The sequence below is a fragment of the Atractosteus spatula genome, chromosome 5, assembly GCF_055471065.1.
Source record: "Atractosteus spatula isolate fAtrSpa1 chromosome 5, fAtrSpa1.hap1, whole genome shotgun sequence".
Classification (NCBI taxonomy): Eukaryota; Metazoa; Chordata; class Actinopteri; order Semionotiformes; family Lepisosteidae; genus Atractosteus; species Atractosteus spatula.
The window spans coordinates 11321670-11337842 of record NC_142710.1 but is presented as its reverse complement, the minus strand read 5'-3'; the positions used below and the strand labels follow the sequence as shown (position 1 = coordinate 11337842).

General features: G+C 49.7%; 1 protein-coding gene across 1 annotated transcript; it reads left to right on the top strand.

The window, feature by feature from the left end:
* Window positions 1–543: 543 nt before the first annotated feature.
* On the top strand, window positions 544–12392 carry LOC148834080 (sulfotransferase 1C2-like). The gene is made up of 8 exons (XM_088917810.1): window positions 544–660; window positions 1017–1287; window positions 1567–1695; window positions 4722–4819; window positions 7430–7556; window positions 9260–9354; window positions 11152–11332; window positions 11953–12392. Exons 2-8 carry the CDS (start codon window positions 1086–1088, stop codon window positions 12063–12065), a joined length of 945 nt encoding a protein of 314 aa, XP_088773936.1. The 5' UTR covers window positions 544–660; window positions 1017–1085; the 3' UTR covers window positions 12066–12392.
* The last annotated feature ends 3781 nt before the right edge of the window (window positions 12393–16173 follow it).

The following is a 16173-nucleotide window of genomic DNA, read 5'->3' as shown; positions in this document are numbered from 1 at the left end:
AGGTCTGACAGTACTGCCCCAGCAGTGCCCAGGTCTGACAGTCCTGCTCCAGCAGTGCCCAGGTCTGACATTCCTGCCCCAGCAGTGCCCAGGTCTGACATTCCTGCCCCAGCAGTGCCCAGGTCTGACAGTCCTGCCCCAGCAGTGCCCAGGTCTGACAGTCCTGCCCCAGTAGTGCCCAGGTCTGACAGTACTGCCCCAGCAGTGCCCAGGTCTGACAGTCCTGCCCCAGTAGTGCCCAGGTCTGACAGTCCTGCCCCAGCAGTGCCCAGGTCTGACAGTCCTGCTCCAGCAGTGCCAGGCTCAGCTGCAGCCCCTACACACACACAGACCACTCTCTCTCTCTCTCTCACACACACACACATTAACTCTGACCCCTGTGACACACAGACTTCACCCCTCTCTCTCACACACAGACTTCACCCCTCTCTCTCTCACACACAGACACACACACAGAGACTCCACCCCCCCCCCTCTCTTACACACACACAGACTCCTCCCCTCTCTCTCAGACACACATAAACTCTGACCCCTCTCTCTCTCACACACACAATAACCCTCTTCTCCCTCCAGCACAAGAGACAGAGAGGAGCCAGAGATCGGCCTGCAGAGACCCTTCGGAGCAGAGACACTGAGCCTGCGATACAGACAGACTGCACGGTAAGCCAACTGCTTTCAGCTTCCAGGAGCGTAGAACAGCACAGTGCAGCACAGTCTCGAACCAGAGGAGTCTTTCTGCCTGTCTAGCCTGCTCAATACTTCATAGCTAATTAATCTGAGGGTCTCACCCAGCTGTGTCTGGAGAGCAGTCAGGGTATCAGCTTGCTCCCCACTCCCACCCCTCTCTGTGTACAGTAGTGTCTCCTGTCCTGACTGGAGTGTCTCACCCAGCTGTGTCTGGAGAGCAGTCAGGGTATCAGCTTGAAAAACGTAGCCTGACAGCTTGTTCCCCCCTCCCACCCCTCTCTGTGTAAAGTTTGCATCCTGACTTCAGTTTTAACTCTGCTTCCCTGCAGATTTACACCTGAGCCCCTGCTGCCCCCCGAGAAGACATCCCAGCCTGCTCCAGAATCCCACAGCCAGTGATGGAGTCCGCCGCAGTGCCTCCTGTCAGTGGGGACCCTGGGCAGGCCCCGGGGGGTCAGAGGGCAGAGGTCGAAGGTCGGGAGAGAACAGTGATCTGGGAGGGGTTGCCCCTGGGTCCTTCGGTGACGAAGCGCTGGGCAGAGGTGCAAGACTTCTCTGCTCGACCTGACGACATCCTCATCGCCACCTACCCCAAAGCTGGTCAGTCTGCCTGTCTGCCTGTCTGCCTGTCTGACTGTACCTGTCTGTACCTGTCTGTCTGTCTGCCTGTATGTACCTGTCTGTCTCTCTGTCTACCTGTCTGTTTGTCTCTCTGTCTACTTGTCTCTCTCTCTGTCTGTCTGTCTCTCTGTCTACCTGTCTGTCTGTCTCTCTGCCTGCCTGTCTGTCTGTGTGTCTGTCTCTACCTGCCTCTCTGTCTCTCTGTGTCCGTGTGCCTGTAGTAACCCCCTCCGTCTCCTGTGCCTGTCTCTCTCTCAGGTACGACGTGGGTGGTGGAGATGGTAGACGCTGTGCTCAGCCAGGGGGACCTGACTCACTGCTTCCGCGCCCCATCTCACAACAGAGCCCCCTTTCTGGAGCTCAACCCCCCTGCGCCGTTCCCCTGCGGTACCTGTCTGCCTCTCTGTGTGTTTAACCTGTCTGTCTCTGGGCGTCTCAGTGCAGTGTCACTGTGCTGTAGGGGATTGACCTGTCTGTCACCCTGTGCGTCTCAGTGCAGTGTCACTGTGCTGTAGGGGATTGACCTGTCTGTCTCCCTGTGCGTCTCAGTGCAGTGTCACTGTGCTGTAAGGGATTGACCTGTCTGTCTCCCTGTGCGTCTCAGTGCAGTGTCACTGTGCTGTAGGGGATTGACCTGTCTGTCTCCCTGTGCGTCTCAGTGCAGTGTCACTGTGCTGTAAGGGATTGACCTGTCTGTCTCCCTGTGCGTCTCAGTGCAGTGTCACTGTGCTGTAAGGGATTGACCTGTCTGTCTCTCTGTGCGTCTCAGTGCAGTGTCACTGTGCTGTAAGGGATTGACCTGTCTGTCTCTCTGTGCGTCTCAGTGCAGTGTCACTGTGCTGTAAGGGATTGACCTGTCTGTCTCTCTGTGCGTCTCAGTGCAGTGTCACTGTGACACTGTGTGGTGTTGACACTGTGACAACACCATCCCCACCAAAGACGTACACTGCTTTTCCAATAACAAACCCTGGATCACCAGCGAGCTGCAGGCTCTTCTGAATGACAAGAAGAGAGCCTTTAGGAGGGGAGATAAGGAAGAGGTCAAGCGTGTACAGAGGGAGCTAAAGCAGAAGCTAAGAGAGAGCAAGGACGCCTACAGGAGGAAGGTGGAGGACAAGCTGGAAAGGAATAGGGTGAGGGATGTATGGAGCAGCATGAGAGAGATCACTGGCTTCAAACAGGCTGGGGGTGCAACAGAAGGGAACCTGGAGATGGCCAACGAGTTGAACCAGTTCTTTAACAGGTTTGATTCTGGGTCCTCTGTGGCGCAACACCCATCCCCCCACAGCCACACGCTCCCTAAGCCTTCACAGCTGCGACTGCCCAACACCTCCCCCATCCCCCCACAAACATGGATCCACTACAGCCACAACCCCCGACGGCTACTCACCCACCCATCCCCCACAGCTGCCACTCTCCAACACCTCCGCCATGAACACCTGCAGCACCTACAGCGCTATGAGCACCACCCCCCAGGCCAGGCTGACCAGGTGAAGAGGGAGCTGTAGAGGCTGCACCAGGGTAAGGCCACAGGACCAGATGACGTCTGTCCCAGAGTTCTGAGGGCCTGTGCTGATCAGCTGAGCGGAGTGCTCCAGCGACTGTTCAACCTGAGCCTGCGCTTGGAGAGAGTCCCGGTGCTCTGGAAGACATCGTGCCTGGTCCCGGTACCGAAGAAAGGGCGCCCCTCTGTCCCCAGCGACTACAGACCAGTTGCACTGACTTCTCACATCATGAAGACACTGGAGAGGCTGGTCTTGTCCCACCTGAGACCCCTGGTCAGCTCATCACTGGACACCCTACAGTTCGCCTACCAGCCCAGTGTTGGTGTGGAGGATGCGATCATCTACATGCTGCAAAGGGCCTACTCACACCTGGACAGGGCTGGCAACACCGTGAGGATCATGTGTTTCGACTTCTCCAGTGCCTTCAATACCATCCAGCCCTCACTGCTAGGGAGGAAGCTGGAGGAGATGCAAGTCGATGCCTCCACGACCTCGTGGATCACTGACTACCTGACAGGCAGACCACAGTCTGTGAGACTTCAGGACTGTGTGTCTGAACAGGTGGTGAGCAACACAGGGCTCCTCAGGGGACGGTTCTTTCTCCGTTCCTCTTCACCCTCTGCACCTCGGACTTCAAGTACACCTCAGAGTCGTGCCACCTGCAGGCGTTCTCAGACGACTCTGCGACTGTGGGGTGTGTCGGCAGCTTGTGGAGTGGTGTGGGGAGAAGCGCTTGGAACTGAGCGTAACAAAGACGCAGGAGCTGGTGGCAGATTTCAGGAGGAAGGGGGTCAAACCTACTCCTGTCTACATCCATGGGAGTGGCGTGGAGATGGTGGGCTCGTACCAGGACCTGGGAGTGCACATCGACGATCGACTGGGATGGTCTAAGAACACCGAGGCCATCTACAAGAAGGGACAGAGCCAACTCTACTTCATGAGGAGGCTCAGGTCCTCCAATGTGTGTAGTAAGATGCTCCATGTGTTCTATCAGTCGGTGGTAGCGAGTGCCATTTTCTACACAGTGGTGTGCTGGGGCTCTGGGATTAGAGCAGTAGATTCCAAAAGGCTGAACAAGCTCATCAGGAGAGCAAGCTCTGTCATTGGGTTTGACCTGGACCCCCTGGAGGTAGTGGCTGAGAGGAGAATGATGTCCAAACTAGAGGCCATCATGGACAACTTCTCCCATCCCCTCTATGACAGGCTTGCAGGAATGAAGAGCACGTTCAGCAATAGACTGATTCATCCACGGTGCGACAGGGAGCGCTACAGGAGGTCATTCTTGCCTTCTGCCATAAGACTGTACAACGCATCCACCTTGCGTCTGGGCAGAGGCAACATCGACAGTGACCTGTTTCTGGACTAAACGCATCTACACATCTACTGCTACATCTGTTCTCTTTCTTTTTCTTTTTCCCGTTTACAACCACTTTTTGTGCAATATATGCCAGGGACCTGTGCAATACATTTATATTTATATCTATAGCTACATCTATATTTATATTCATATGTGTGATACGATTTTCTGTGTACTGTTCTGTTCTAGTTTGTTCTTGTGCGTCCAGACTGTGAGTAACTCTTGTATTGTATTGTATGTATTGTACTATTATTATATAATTCGTCACACTGTGGCTGTGTTGTGTGTGTTAAGCTGCTGTTGCACTGCAATTTCCCTCACGGGATCAATAAAGTATCTATCTATCTACTGTGCTGTAGGGGACTGACCTGTCTGTCTCTCTGTGCGTCTCAATGCAGTGTCACTGTGCTGTAGGAGATTGACCTGTCTGTCTCTCTGTGCGTCTCAGTGCAGTGTCACTGTGCTGTAGGGGATTGACCTGTCTGTCTCTCTGTGCGTCTCAGTGCAGTGTCACTGTGCTGTAGCGGATTGACCTGTCTGTCTCTGTTCAGCACTGGACATACTGAAGACTCTTCCATCTCCCAGAATGATAAAGACACACCTGCCCATTCAGCTGGTGCCCCAGTCTTTCTGGGACAATGACTGCAAGGTGAGAAATAGAGACTATTAACTGCCTGTATTAACCCCTCTCTCTCTCAGTGCAGTGTTAATGTACTGGAGTGTCCAGTCAGTGTGTCTGTATTAACCCCTCTCTCTCTCAGTGCAGTGTTAATGTACTGGAGTGTCCAGTCAGTGTGTGTGTATTAACCCCTCTCTCTCTCAGTGCAGTGTTAATGTACTGGAGTGTCCAGTCAGTGTGTCTGTATGAACCCCTCTCTCTCAGTGCAGTGTTAATGTACTGGAGTGTCCAGTCAGTGTGTCTGTATTAACCCCTCTCTCTCTCAGTGCAGTGTTAATGTACTGGAGTGTCCAGTCAGTGTGTGTGTATTAACCCCTCTCTCTCTCAGTGCAGTGTTAATGTACTGGAGTGTCCAGTCAGTGTGTCTGTATGAACCCCTCTCTCTCTCAGTGCAGTGTTAATGTACTGGAGTGTCCAGTCAGTGTGTCTGTATTAACCCCTCTCTCTCTCTCAGTGCAGTGTTAATGTACTGGAGTGTCCAGTCAGTGTGTCTGTATTAACCCCTCTCTCTCTCAGTGCAGTGTTAATGTACTGGAGTGTCCAGTCAGTGTGTCTGTATTAACCCCTCTCTCTCTCAGTGCAGTGTTAATGTACTGGAGTGTCCAGTCAGTGTGTCTGTATTAACCCCTCTCTCTCTCTCTCAGTACAGTGTTAATGTACTGGAGTGTCCAGTCAGTGTGTGTGTATTAACCCCTCTCTCTCTCAGTGCAGTGTTAATGTACTGGAGTGTCCAGTCAGTGCGTCTGTATTAACCCCTCTCTCTCTCTCAGTGCAGTGTTAATGTACTGGAGTGTCCAGTCAGTGTGTGTGTATTAACCCCTCTCTCTCTCAGTGCAGTGTTAATGTACTGGAGTGTCCAGTCAGTGTGTCTGTATTAACCCCTCTCTCTCTCAGTGCAGTGTTAATGTACTGGAGTGTCCAGTCAGTGTGTCTGTATTAACCCCTCTCTCTCTCTCTCTCAGTGCAGTGTTAATGTACTGGAGTGTCCAGTCAGTGTGTGTGTATTAACCCCTCTCTCTCTCAGTGCAGTGTTAATGTACTGGAGTGTCCAGTCAGTGCGTCTGTATTAACCCCTCTCTCTCTCTCAGTGCAGTGTTAATGTACTGGAGTGTCCAGTCAGTGTGTGTGTATTAACCCCTCTCTCTCTCAGTGCAGTGTTAATGTACTGGAGTGTCCAGTCAGTGTGTCTGTATTAACCCCTCTCTCTCTCAGTGCAGTGTTAATGTACTGGAGTGTCCAGTCAGTGTGTGTGTATTAACCCCTCTCTCTCTCAGTGCAGTGTTAATGTACTGGAGTGTCCAGTCAGTGTGTCTGTATTAACTCCTCTCTCTCTCTCAGTGCAGTGTTAATGTACTGGAGTGTCCAGTCAGTGTGTCTGTATTAACCCCTCTCTCTCTCAGGCAGTGTGTGTGTATTAACCCGTCTCTCTCTCTCAGGCAGTGTGTGTGTATTAACCTGTCTCTCCCTCAGGCAGTGTGTGTGTATTAACCCGTCTCTCTCTCAGGCAGTGTGTGTGTGTATTAACCCGTCTCTCCCTCAGGCAGTGTGTGTATTAACCCGTCTCTCTCAGGCAGTGTATGTGTATTAACCCGTCTCTCTCTCAGGCAGTGTGTGTGTATTAACCCATCTCTCCCTCAGGCAGTGTGTGTGTATTAGCCCGTCTCTCCCTCAGGCAGTGTGTGTGTATTAACCCGTCTCTCTCTCAGGCAGTGTGTGTGTGTCTTAACCCCTCTCTCCCTCAGGCAGTGTGTGTGTATTAACCCATCTGTCCCTCAGGCAGTGTGTGTGTATTAACCCGTCTCTCTCAGGCAGTGTATGTGTATTAACCTGTCTCTCCCTCAGGCAGTGAGTGTGTATCAACCCGTCTCTCCCTCAGGCAGTGTGTGTGTATTAACCCGTCTCTCTCTCAGGCAGTGTGTGTGTGTATTAGCCCGTCTCTCCCTCAGGCAGTGTGTGTGTATTAACCCGTCTCTCTCAGGCAGTGTGTGTGTATTAACCCCTCTCTCTCTCTCAGGCAGTGTGTGTGTGTATTAGCCCGTCTCTCCCTCAGGCAGTGTGTGTGTATTAACCCGTCTCTCTCAGGCAGTGTGTGTGTATTAACCCCTCTCTCTCTCTCAGGCAGTGTGTGTGTGTATTAGCCTGTCTCTCTCTCAGGCAGTATGTGTGTGTATTAGCCCGTCTCTCTCTCAGGCAGTGTGTGTGTATTAACCCGTCTCTCTCTCAGGCAGTGTGTGTGTGTATTAGCCCGTCTCTCCCTCAGGCAGTGTGTGTGTATTAGCCCGTCTCTCCCTCAGGCAGTGTGTGTGTATTAACCCGTCTCTCTCAGGCAGTGTGTGTGTATTAACCCCTCTCTGTCTCTCAGGCAGTGTGTGTGTGTGTGTGTATTAGCCCGTCTCTCTCTCAGGCAGTATGTGTGTGTATTAGCCCGTCTCTCTCTCAGGCAGTGTGTGTGTATTAGCCCGTCTCTCCCTCAGGCAGTGTGTGTGTATTAACCCTTCTCTCTCTCAGGCAGTGTGTGTGTGTATTAACCTGTCTCTCTCTCAGGCAGTGTGTGTGTGTATTAACCTGTCTCTCTCTCAGGCAGTGTATGTTGCTCGCAATGCCAAGGACTGCATGGTGTCCTACTACCACTTCCAGCGGATGAACCTGATGATCGCGGATCCTGGCAGCTGGGAAGAGTATTTCGACAGTTTTCTGGCTGGAGAGGGTAGAGTCTGTGTTGTACAGTGTAGCTTCATATAGGAGAGTACAGTATACCACACTATATCACAGTATAGTGAGACACAGATCTATACAGTACAGTATACCACACTATATCACAGTATAGTGAGACACAGATCTATACAGTACAGTATACCACACTATATCACAGTATAGTGAGACACAGATGTATACAGTACAGTATACCACACTATATCACAGTATAGTGAGACACATCTGTACAGTACAGAATACCACACTATAGTACAGTATAGTGAGACACAGATCTATACAGTATGGAATACCACACTATAGTACAGTATAGTGAGACGCAGATCTATACAGTACAGTATTCCACACTATAGTACAGTATAGTGAGACACACATCTATACAGTACAGAATACCACACTATATCACAGTATAGTGAGACACAGATCTATACAGTACAGTATACCACACTATATCACAGTATAGTGAGACACAGATGTATACAGTACAGTATACCACACTATATCACAGTATAGTGAGACACAGATCTATACAGTACAGTATACCACACTATAGTACAGTATAGTGAGACACATCTGTACAGTACAGAATACCACACTATAGTACAGTATAGTGAGACACAGATCTATACAGTATGGAATACCACACTATAGTACAGTATAGTGAGACACATATCTATACAGTACAGAATACCACACTATAGTACAGTATAGTGAGACAGAGATGTATACAGTACAGTATACCACACCCTAGTACAGTATAGTGAGACACACATCTATACAGTACAGAATACCACACTATATCACAGTATAGTGAGACACAGATGTATACAGTACAGTATACCACACTATATCACAGTATAGTGAGACACACATCTATACAGTACAGTATACCACACTATATCACAGTATAGTGAGACACACATCTATACAGTACAGTATACCACACTATAGTACAGTATAGTGAGACACATCTGTACAGTACAGAATACCACACTATAGTACAGTATAGTGAGACACAGATCTATACAGTACAGTATTCCACACTATAGTACAGTATAGTGAGACAGAGATGTATACAGTACAGAATACCACACCCTAGTACAGTATAGTGAGACACACATCTATACAGTACAGAATACCACACTATATCACAGTATAGTGAGACACACATCTATACAGTACAGTATACCACACTATAGTACAGTATAGTGAGACACATCTGTACAGTACAGAATACCACACTATAGTACAGTATAGTGAGACACAGATCTATACAGTACAGTATTCCACACTATAGTACAGTATAGTGAGACAGAGATGTATACAGTACAGAATACCACACCCTAGTACAGTATAGTGAGACACACATCTATACAGTACAGAATACCACACTATAGTACAGTATAGTGAGACACAGATGTATACAGTACAGTATACCACACTATATCACAGTATAGTGAGACACACATCTATACAGTACAGTATACCACACTATAGTACAGTATAGTGAGACACACATCTATACAGTACAGTATACTACATTATAGTACAGTTCAGAGTGAGACACAGATGTATACAGTACAGTATACTGCAGAGTGAGAAACATATATTAAATGCAATAAATGACATGTCTTTATAGTAGAATATACCCATCTCTCCTGTCCCTCTCTTCCTCTCTCTTGTCTGTCCTGTGTTCAGTGCCCTGGGGCTCCTGGTTCGATCACGTCATGGGCTGGTGGAGAGACAGACAGAAGCACCAGATACTCTACCTCTTTTACGAGGACATGAAGGAGGTGAGTGAGAGAGAGACAGGCAAGTGAGAGAGAAAGAGAGAGAGAGAGAGACAGGCAGGTGAGAGAGAGAGAAACAGGCAAGTGAGAGAGAGACAGGCAAGTGAGAGACAGATGAGTGAGAGAGAGAGAGACAGGCAAGTGAGAGAGAGACCAGTGAGTGAGAGAGAGACAGGCAAGTGAGAGAGAGATGAGTGAGTGAGACAGGGACAGGTGAGAGAGAGACCAGTGAGTGAGACGGAGACAGGAGAAAGAGAAAGACAGGTGAGAGAGAGGTGAGTGAGGGGTGTCCAGTCCGCTGGTCAGTACAGATCCCAGGACACTGTCAGTAAGAGTAGGGGTGTCCAGTCCGCTGGTCAGTACAGACCCCAGGACACTGTCAGTAAGAGTAGGGGTGTCCAGTCCGCTGGTCAGTACAGATCCCAGGACACTGTCAGTAAGAGTAGGGGTGTCCTGACTGCTGGTCAGTACAGATCCCAGGACACTGTCAGTAAGAGTAGGGGTGTCCAGCCCGCTGGTCAGTACAGATCCCAGGACACTGTCAGTAAGAGTAGGGGTGTCCAGTCCGCTGGTCAGTACAGATCCCAGGACACTGTCAGTAAGAGTAGGGGTGTCCAGTCCGCTGGTCAGTACAGATCCCAGGACACTGTCAGTAAGAGTAGGGGTCTCCAGTCCGCTGGTCAGTACAGATCCCAGGACACTGTCAGTAAGAGTAGGGGTCTCCAGTCCGCTGGTCAGTACAGATCCCAGGACACTGTCAGTAAGAGTAGGGGTGTCCAGTCCGCTGGTCAGTACAGACCCCAGGACACTGTCAGTAAAAGTAGGGGTGTCCAGTCCGCTGGTCAGTACAGACCCCAGGACACTGTCAGTAAGAGTAGGGGTGTCCAGTCCGCTGGTCAGTACAGATCCCAGGACACTGTCAGTAAGAGTAGGGGTGTCCAGTCCGCTGGTCAGTACAGACCCCAGGACACTGTCAGTAAGAGTAGGGGTGTCCAGTCCGCTGGTCAGTACAGATCCCAGGACACTGTCAGTAAGAGTAGGGGTGTCCAGTCCGCTGGTCAGTACAGATCCCAGGACACTGTCAGTAAGAGTAGGGGTGTCCAGTCCGCTGGTCAGTACAGATCCCAGGACACTGTCAGTAAGAGTAGGGGTGTCCAGTCCGCTGGTCAATACAGATCCCAGGACACTGTCAGTAAGAGTAGGGGTGTCCAGTCCGCTGGTCAGTACAGATCCCAGGACACTGTCAGTAAGAGTAGGGGTGTCCAGTCCGCTGGTCAGTACAGATCCCAGGACACTGTCAGTAAGAGTAGGGGTGTCCAGTCCGCTGGTCAGTACAGATCCCAGGACACTGTCAGTAAGAGTAGGGGTGTCCAGTCCACTGGTCAGTACAGATCCCAGGACACTGTCAGTAAGAGTAGGGGTGTCCAGTCCACTGGTCAGTACAGATCCCAGGACACTGTCAGTAAGAGTAGGAGTGTCCAGTCCACTGGTCAGTACAGATCCCAGGACACTGTCAGTAAGAGTAGGAGTGTCCAGTCCGCTGGTCAGTACAGATCCCAGGACACTGTCAGTAAGAGTAGGGGTGTCCAGTCCGCTGGTCAGTACAGATCCCAGGACACTGTCAGTAAGAGTAGGGGTGTCCAGTCCGCTGGTCAGTACAGACCCCAGGACACTGTCAGTAAGAGTAGGGGTGTCCAGTCCGCTGGTCAGTACAGATCCCAGGACACTGTCAGTAAGAGTAGGGGTGTAATACATATATATATAATATTTTTTCTGTGTTGTTTACCTCTGTCTGCCAAGGACCCTGCAAGAGAGATCGCTCGACTGGCCAGATTCCTGGGAAAGGGGCTGGACCAAAGTCAGATTGACAGGATTGTGGACCACACATCTTTTAGCAGCATGAAGGATAATCCAATGGCCAACTACAGCACTGTGCCCCCTGTCATCTTCAACCAATCAGTGTCTCCATTCATGAGGAAAGGTCTGTTCTTCTAAATTGACAACAGCGACACTCCAGTGTGTCTGTATTAACCCCTCTCTCTCTCAGTGTAGTGTTAATGTACTGGAGTGTCCAGTCAGTGTGTCTGTATTAACCCCTCTCTCTCAGTGCAGTGTTAATGTACTGGAGTGTCCAGTCAGTGTGTCTGTATTAACCCCTCTCTCTCAGTGCAGTGTTAATGTACTAGAGTGTCCAGTCAGTGTGTCTGTATTAACCCCTCTCTCTCTCAGTGCAGTGTTCATGTACTGGAGTGTCCAGTCAGTGTGTGTGTATTAACCCCTCTCTCTCTCAGTGCAGTGTTAATGTACTGGAGTGTCCAGTCAGTGTGTGTGTATTAACCCCTCTCTCTCTCAGTGCAGTGTTAATGTACTGGAGTGTCCAGTCAGTGTGTGTATTAACCCCTCTCTCTCAGTGCAGTGTTAATGTACTGGAGTGTCCAGTCAGTGTGTGTGTATTAACCCCTCTCTCTCTCTCAGTGCAGTGTTAATGTACTGGAGTGTCCAGTCAGTGTGTCTGTATTAACCCCTCTCTCTCTCTCAGTGCAGTGTTAATGTACTGGAGTGTCCAGTCAGTGTGTGTGTATTGACCCCTCTCTCTCTCAGGGACGGTGGGGGACTGGAAGAATGTCTTCACCGTCTCCCAGAATGAGAGATTCGAGGAGGAGTATCGCCGCCTGATGGCTGACCCCTCCCTCACCTTCCGCACGGAGCTGTGAGCGGTCTGGCGCCCCCTGGCTGTGGGGACTTGGGAGGCCTGCAGAATGAAGCCAGCCAGGAACTACAAGTCCCATGAGCAGCGAGACGTCGGCGCCCCTTTGCAATGCTCTGAGCGGCCAGGCTCTTCGAGAGACTACATCTCCCATGATCCCTGGAGTTGTGGTCCTCTAGCTCTGTCTGAAATAAATGTGAAGGCTGTTCCACAGCTGCTGGGCACAAGTCACGTCTCCACGCAGCAGCAGCCCTGAAGTTTTACAGCTGTGTTTTTTCTTTTTTAATTACTTTTCTAAAAAAAAATCCTTCACAATAAATAGCAGGAGAAAGATTTTGAATCTGTAGTTTGTGAATTTGTGTGGCACATCAGGAGCTCAGAAACACACAGGGTGTACAGCCATCGCACAAGAGTACAACTCCTGGGGTACAACAGGACGACATTCCTCGGCAGCGCCCTGTCCGAGCTCCTCCAGGAGCCCAGGGCTCTGGAAGGTCAGAGAGGTCGTGAGGAGAGAGTGTGGAATCTGAGACGATCTTTCCCTCGCTCGGCAGCATCGCTGTCTCAGCTGGATTAGTATCAGTATCGGCTTCAGTACTAGTGCTAGAATTAGTTTCAGTGTCAGTATCAGTACTAGAATTAGTTTCAGTATCAGCATCAGTATCAGTACTAGAATTAGTTTCAGTATCAGCATCAGTACTAGTGCTAGAATTAGTTTCAGTATCAGTATCAGTACTAGAATTAGTTTCAGTATCAGCATCAGTATCAGTACTAGAATTAGTTTCAGTATCAGCATCAGTACTAGTGCTAGAATTAGTTTCAGTATCAGCATCAGTACTAGTGCTAGAATTAGTTTCAGTATCAGTATCAGTACTAGAATTAGTTTCAGTGTCAGTATCAGTACTAGTACTAGAATTAGTTTCAGTATCAGCATCAGTATCAGTACTAGAATTAGTTTCAGTATCAGCATCAGTACTAGTGCTAGAATTAGTTTCAGTATCAGTATCAGTACTAGAATTAGTTTCAGTGTCAGTATCAGCACTAGTACTAGAATTAGTTTCAGTATCAGTATCAGTACTAGTACTAGAATTAGTTTCAGTATCAGTACTAGTGCTAGAATTAGTTTCAGTATCAGTATCAGTACTAGAATTAGTTTCAGTATCAGCATCAGTATCAGTACTAGAATTAGTTTCAGTATCAGCATCAGTACTAGTGCTAGAATTAGTTTCAGTATCAGTATCAGTACTAGAATTAGTTTCAGTGTCAGTATCAGTACTAGAATTAGTTTCAGTATCAGCACTAGTACTAGAATTAGTTTCAGTATCAGCATCAGTACTAGTACTAGAATTAGTTTCAGTATCAGCATCAGTACTAGTACTAGAATTAGTTTCAGTGTCAGTATCAGTACTAGAATTAGTTTCAGTATCAGTATCAGCATCAGTACTAGTACTAGAATTAGTTTCAGTATCAGTATCAGTACTAGTACTAGAATTAGTTTCAGTATCAGCATCAGTGTTAGTATCAGTATCAATATTAATATCAGTATTAGTATTAGTAGTAGTATGAGTATCAGTATTAGTAGTAGTAGTATGAGTATCAGTATGAGTATCAGTATCAGTTGTAGTATCAGTATCAGTACTAGTATTAGTAGTAGTATCACTATCAGTACAAGTATTAGTTGTAGTAGTATGAGAATCAGGATCACTATCAGTATCAGTACTAGTTAGGGCTGGGTGGTATGGCCAAAAACATTATCACGATAAACATTTTCATATCAGTCGATATCGATAATCATCACGATAAATGTCAAATCATTATTTCTTTCAAGTTTAAAGGCAGATTTTTCCTCCTCAGTGAAAGCTGAAGAAACCAGACAGTTAATTGGTAAATGAAACAGCTCTTCGAGCTGGCCCTTCAGTGTCGCTCGCTTCTCCACTCTGACTACAGTCCTGTCAGCCTCCGCCGTGTGGGTCAACAGCACCGCGTCGGCAACACGCCCGCGGTCGCGCAGTATTGTGTGCGCACGCGCATATCAGGCGCAAAGCATAAACATGCATATCGAACATATAGCGCACTTTTGTTAAAATTATATCGAGGAAAATTATATCGCGATAATTATCGTTATCGAATTATCGCCCAGCACTAGTACTAGTATCACTATCAGTATCAGTATTAGTACAGTATCAGTATTAGTACAGCATCAGTATCACTATCAGTATCAGTACTAGTATCATTATCAGTATCAGTATTAGTATCAGTATCAGTATTAGTATCAGTATTAATATTCCTGATCACTGCTCTTCCCCGGCTCACAAAACAAGCAGCTCCACTGCTTCTTCTCTTTCAGCAGGGATAAACCTTCACTTGTCCCTGAAGAAGCCAGAGGATGAGAATTCATTGACGAATTCATTGGCAGCACCTGGAGAAAGAGGAGAAATCCACTTGAAAACCCTCTCAGCTCAGGGCCGTGACAGGAGGACAGGGGTCTGTCGTTGGGGGGGGGGTGATCCTGACATGTTCCCCAAAACAGTCTCCCACCACCATCCTGACACACCGACCCACTGACCCACTGACACACTGACACACACATTCACTGACTCACTGACTCACCGACATACAGACGCACTGACACACCGACCCACTGACACACTGACACACACACTCACTGACTCACCGACCCACTGACACACCGACCCACCGACCCACCGACACACTGACACACTGACACACACACTCACCGACCCACTGACACACCGACCCACTGACCCACTGACACACTGACACACACACTCACTGACTCACCGACCCACTGACACACTGACCCACTGACACACTGACACACTGACACACACACTCACTGACTCACTGACTCACTGACATACAGACGCACTGACACACCGACGCACTGACCCACTGACACACACACTCACTGACTCACCAACCCACTGACACACCGACGCACTGACACACAGACGCACTGACGCACTGGCGCACCGACGCACAGACGCACCGACACACAGACGCACCGACGCACCGGCGCACCGGCGCACTGGCACACTGACACACAGACGCACTGACACACTGACACACACACTCACTGACTCACTGACTCACTGACATACAGACGCACTGACACACCGACGCACTGACCCACTGACACACACACTCACTGACTCACCAACCCACTGACACACCGACGCACTGACACACAGACGCACTGACGCACTGACGCACTGGCGCACTGGCGCACAGACGCACTGACGCACAGGCGCACTGGCGCACTGACGCACAGATGCACTGACGCACCGGCGCACTGACGCACAGGCGCACAGGCGCACCGGCGCACCGGCGCACCGGCGCACCGGCGCACAGACGCACCGACGCACCGGCGCACCGGCGCACCGGCGCACCGGCACACTGACACACAGACGCACTGACGCACCGGCGCACTGGCGCACTGACACACAGACGCACTGACACACTGGCGCACTGGCGCACTGACACACAGACGCACTGACACACTGATAAGTGTGAACATGGCCGTTAGAAGTGAAATGCGACCCGTGGGCTTGGAGAGCTCCTGGGTCTTTGACCTCGGCTTCTCGTCTTGGGACTGTGTACATGGGACTCGTGAAGTCCGTCGTCCTGCACTGGGACCGGACTGAGGGCCGCTCCGCGCTCTAGAGCCTGCCTGGGGAGGGCGCTGCACTACACTGCAAACAGGCGCCGTGCTTCGGGTGAGACGTCAAGCCGAGGTCCTGACTCTCCGTGGTCATGAACAATCTCAGGGCGTCTCTCGAGAAGAGTCGGGGTGTAATTCAGACTCCCAAATTTCCCATTGGCCCTCATCAATCATGGCCTCCTAATAACCCCCCTCTCTGACCTGTCCTCATCGCTCTGAGAGCTGCTGTGTGGGAGAGGACTGGAGCCTCATCCAGGTGGGGTACACACGGGTGGGGGTGGAGGGGATCCCCATGACCTGTACAGCGCTCTGACTGGGGTGTCCAGACAGGCGCTATATAAGTGTGAGCCATTATTATTATTGTTATTATTATTATTATTATTATACTGACGAACGTGGGGGTGAGGCTGGATTCAGGCTTGATGTTCGACCC

Excerpts from the sequence above, each read along its gene's own strand:
- LOC148834080 (XM_088917810.1), top strand. The coding sequence starts at position 1,086 with ATGGAGTCCGCCGCAGTGCCTCCTGTCAGTGGGGACCCTGGGCAGGCC. Across the intron at positions 4,820-7,429 it reads TCTGGGACAATGACTGCAAG|GCAGTGTATGTTGCTCGCAA; the intron begins GTGAGAAATAGA and ends TCTCTCTCTCAG. Across the intron at positions 9,355-11,151 it reads TTTACGAGGACATGAAGGAG|GACCCTGCAAGAGAGATCGC; the intron begins GTGAGTGAGAGA and ends CTGTCTGCCAAG.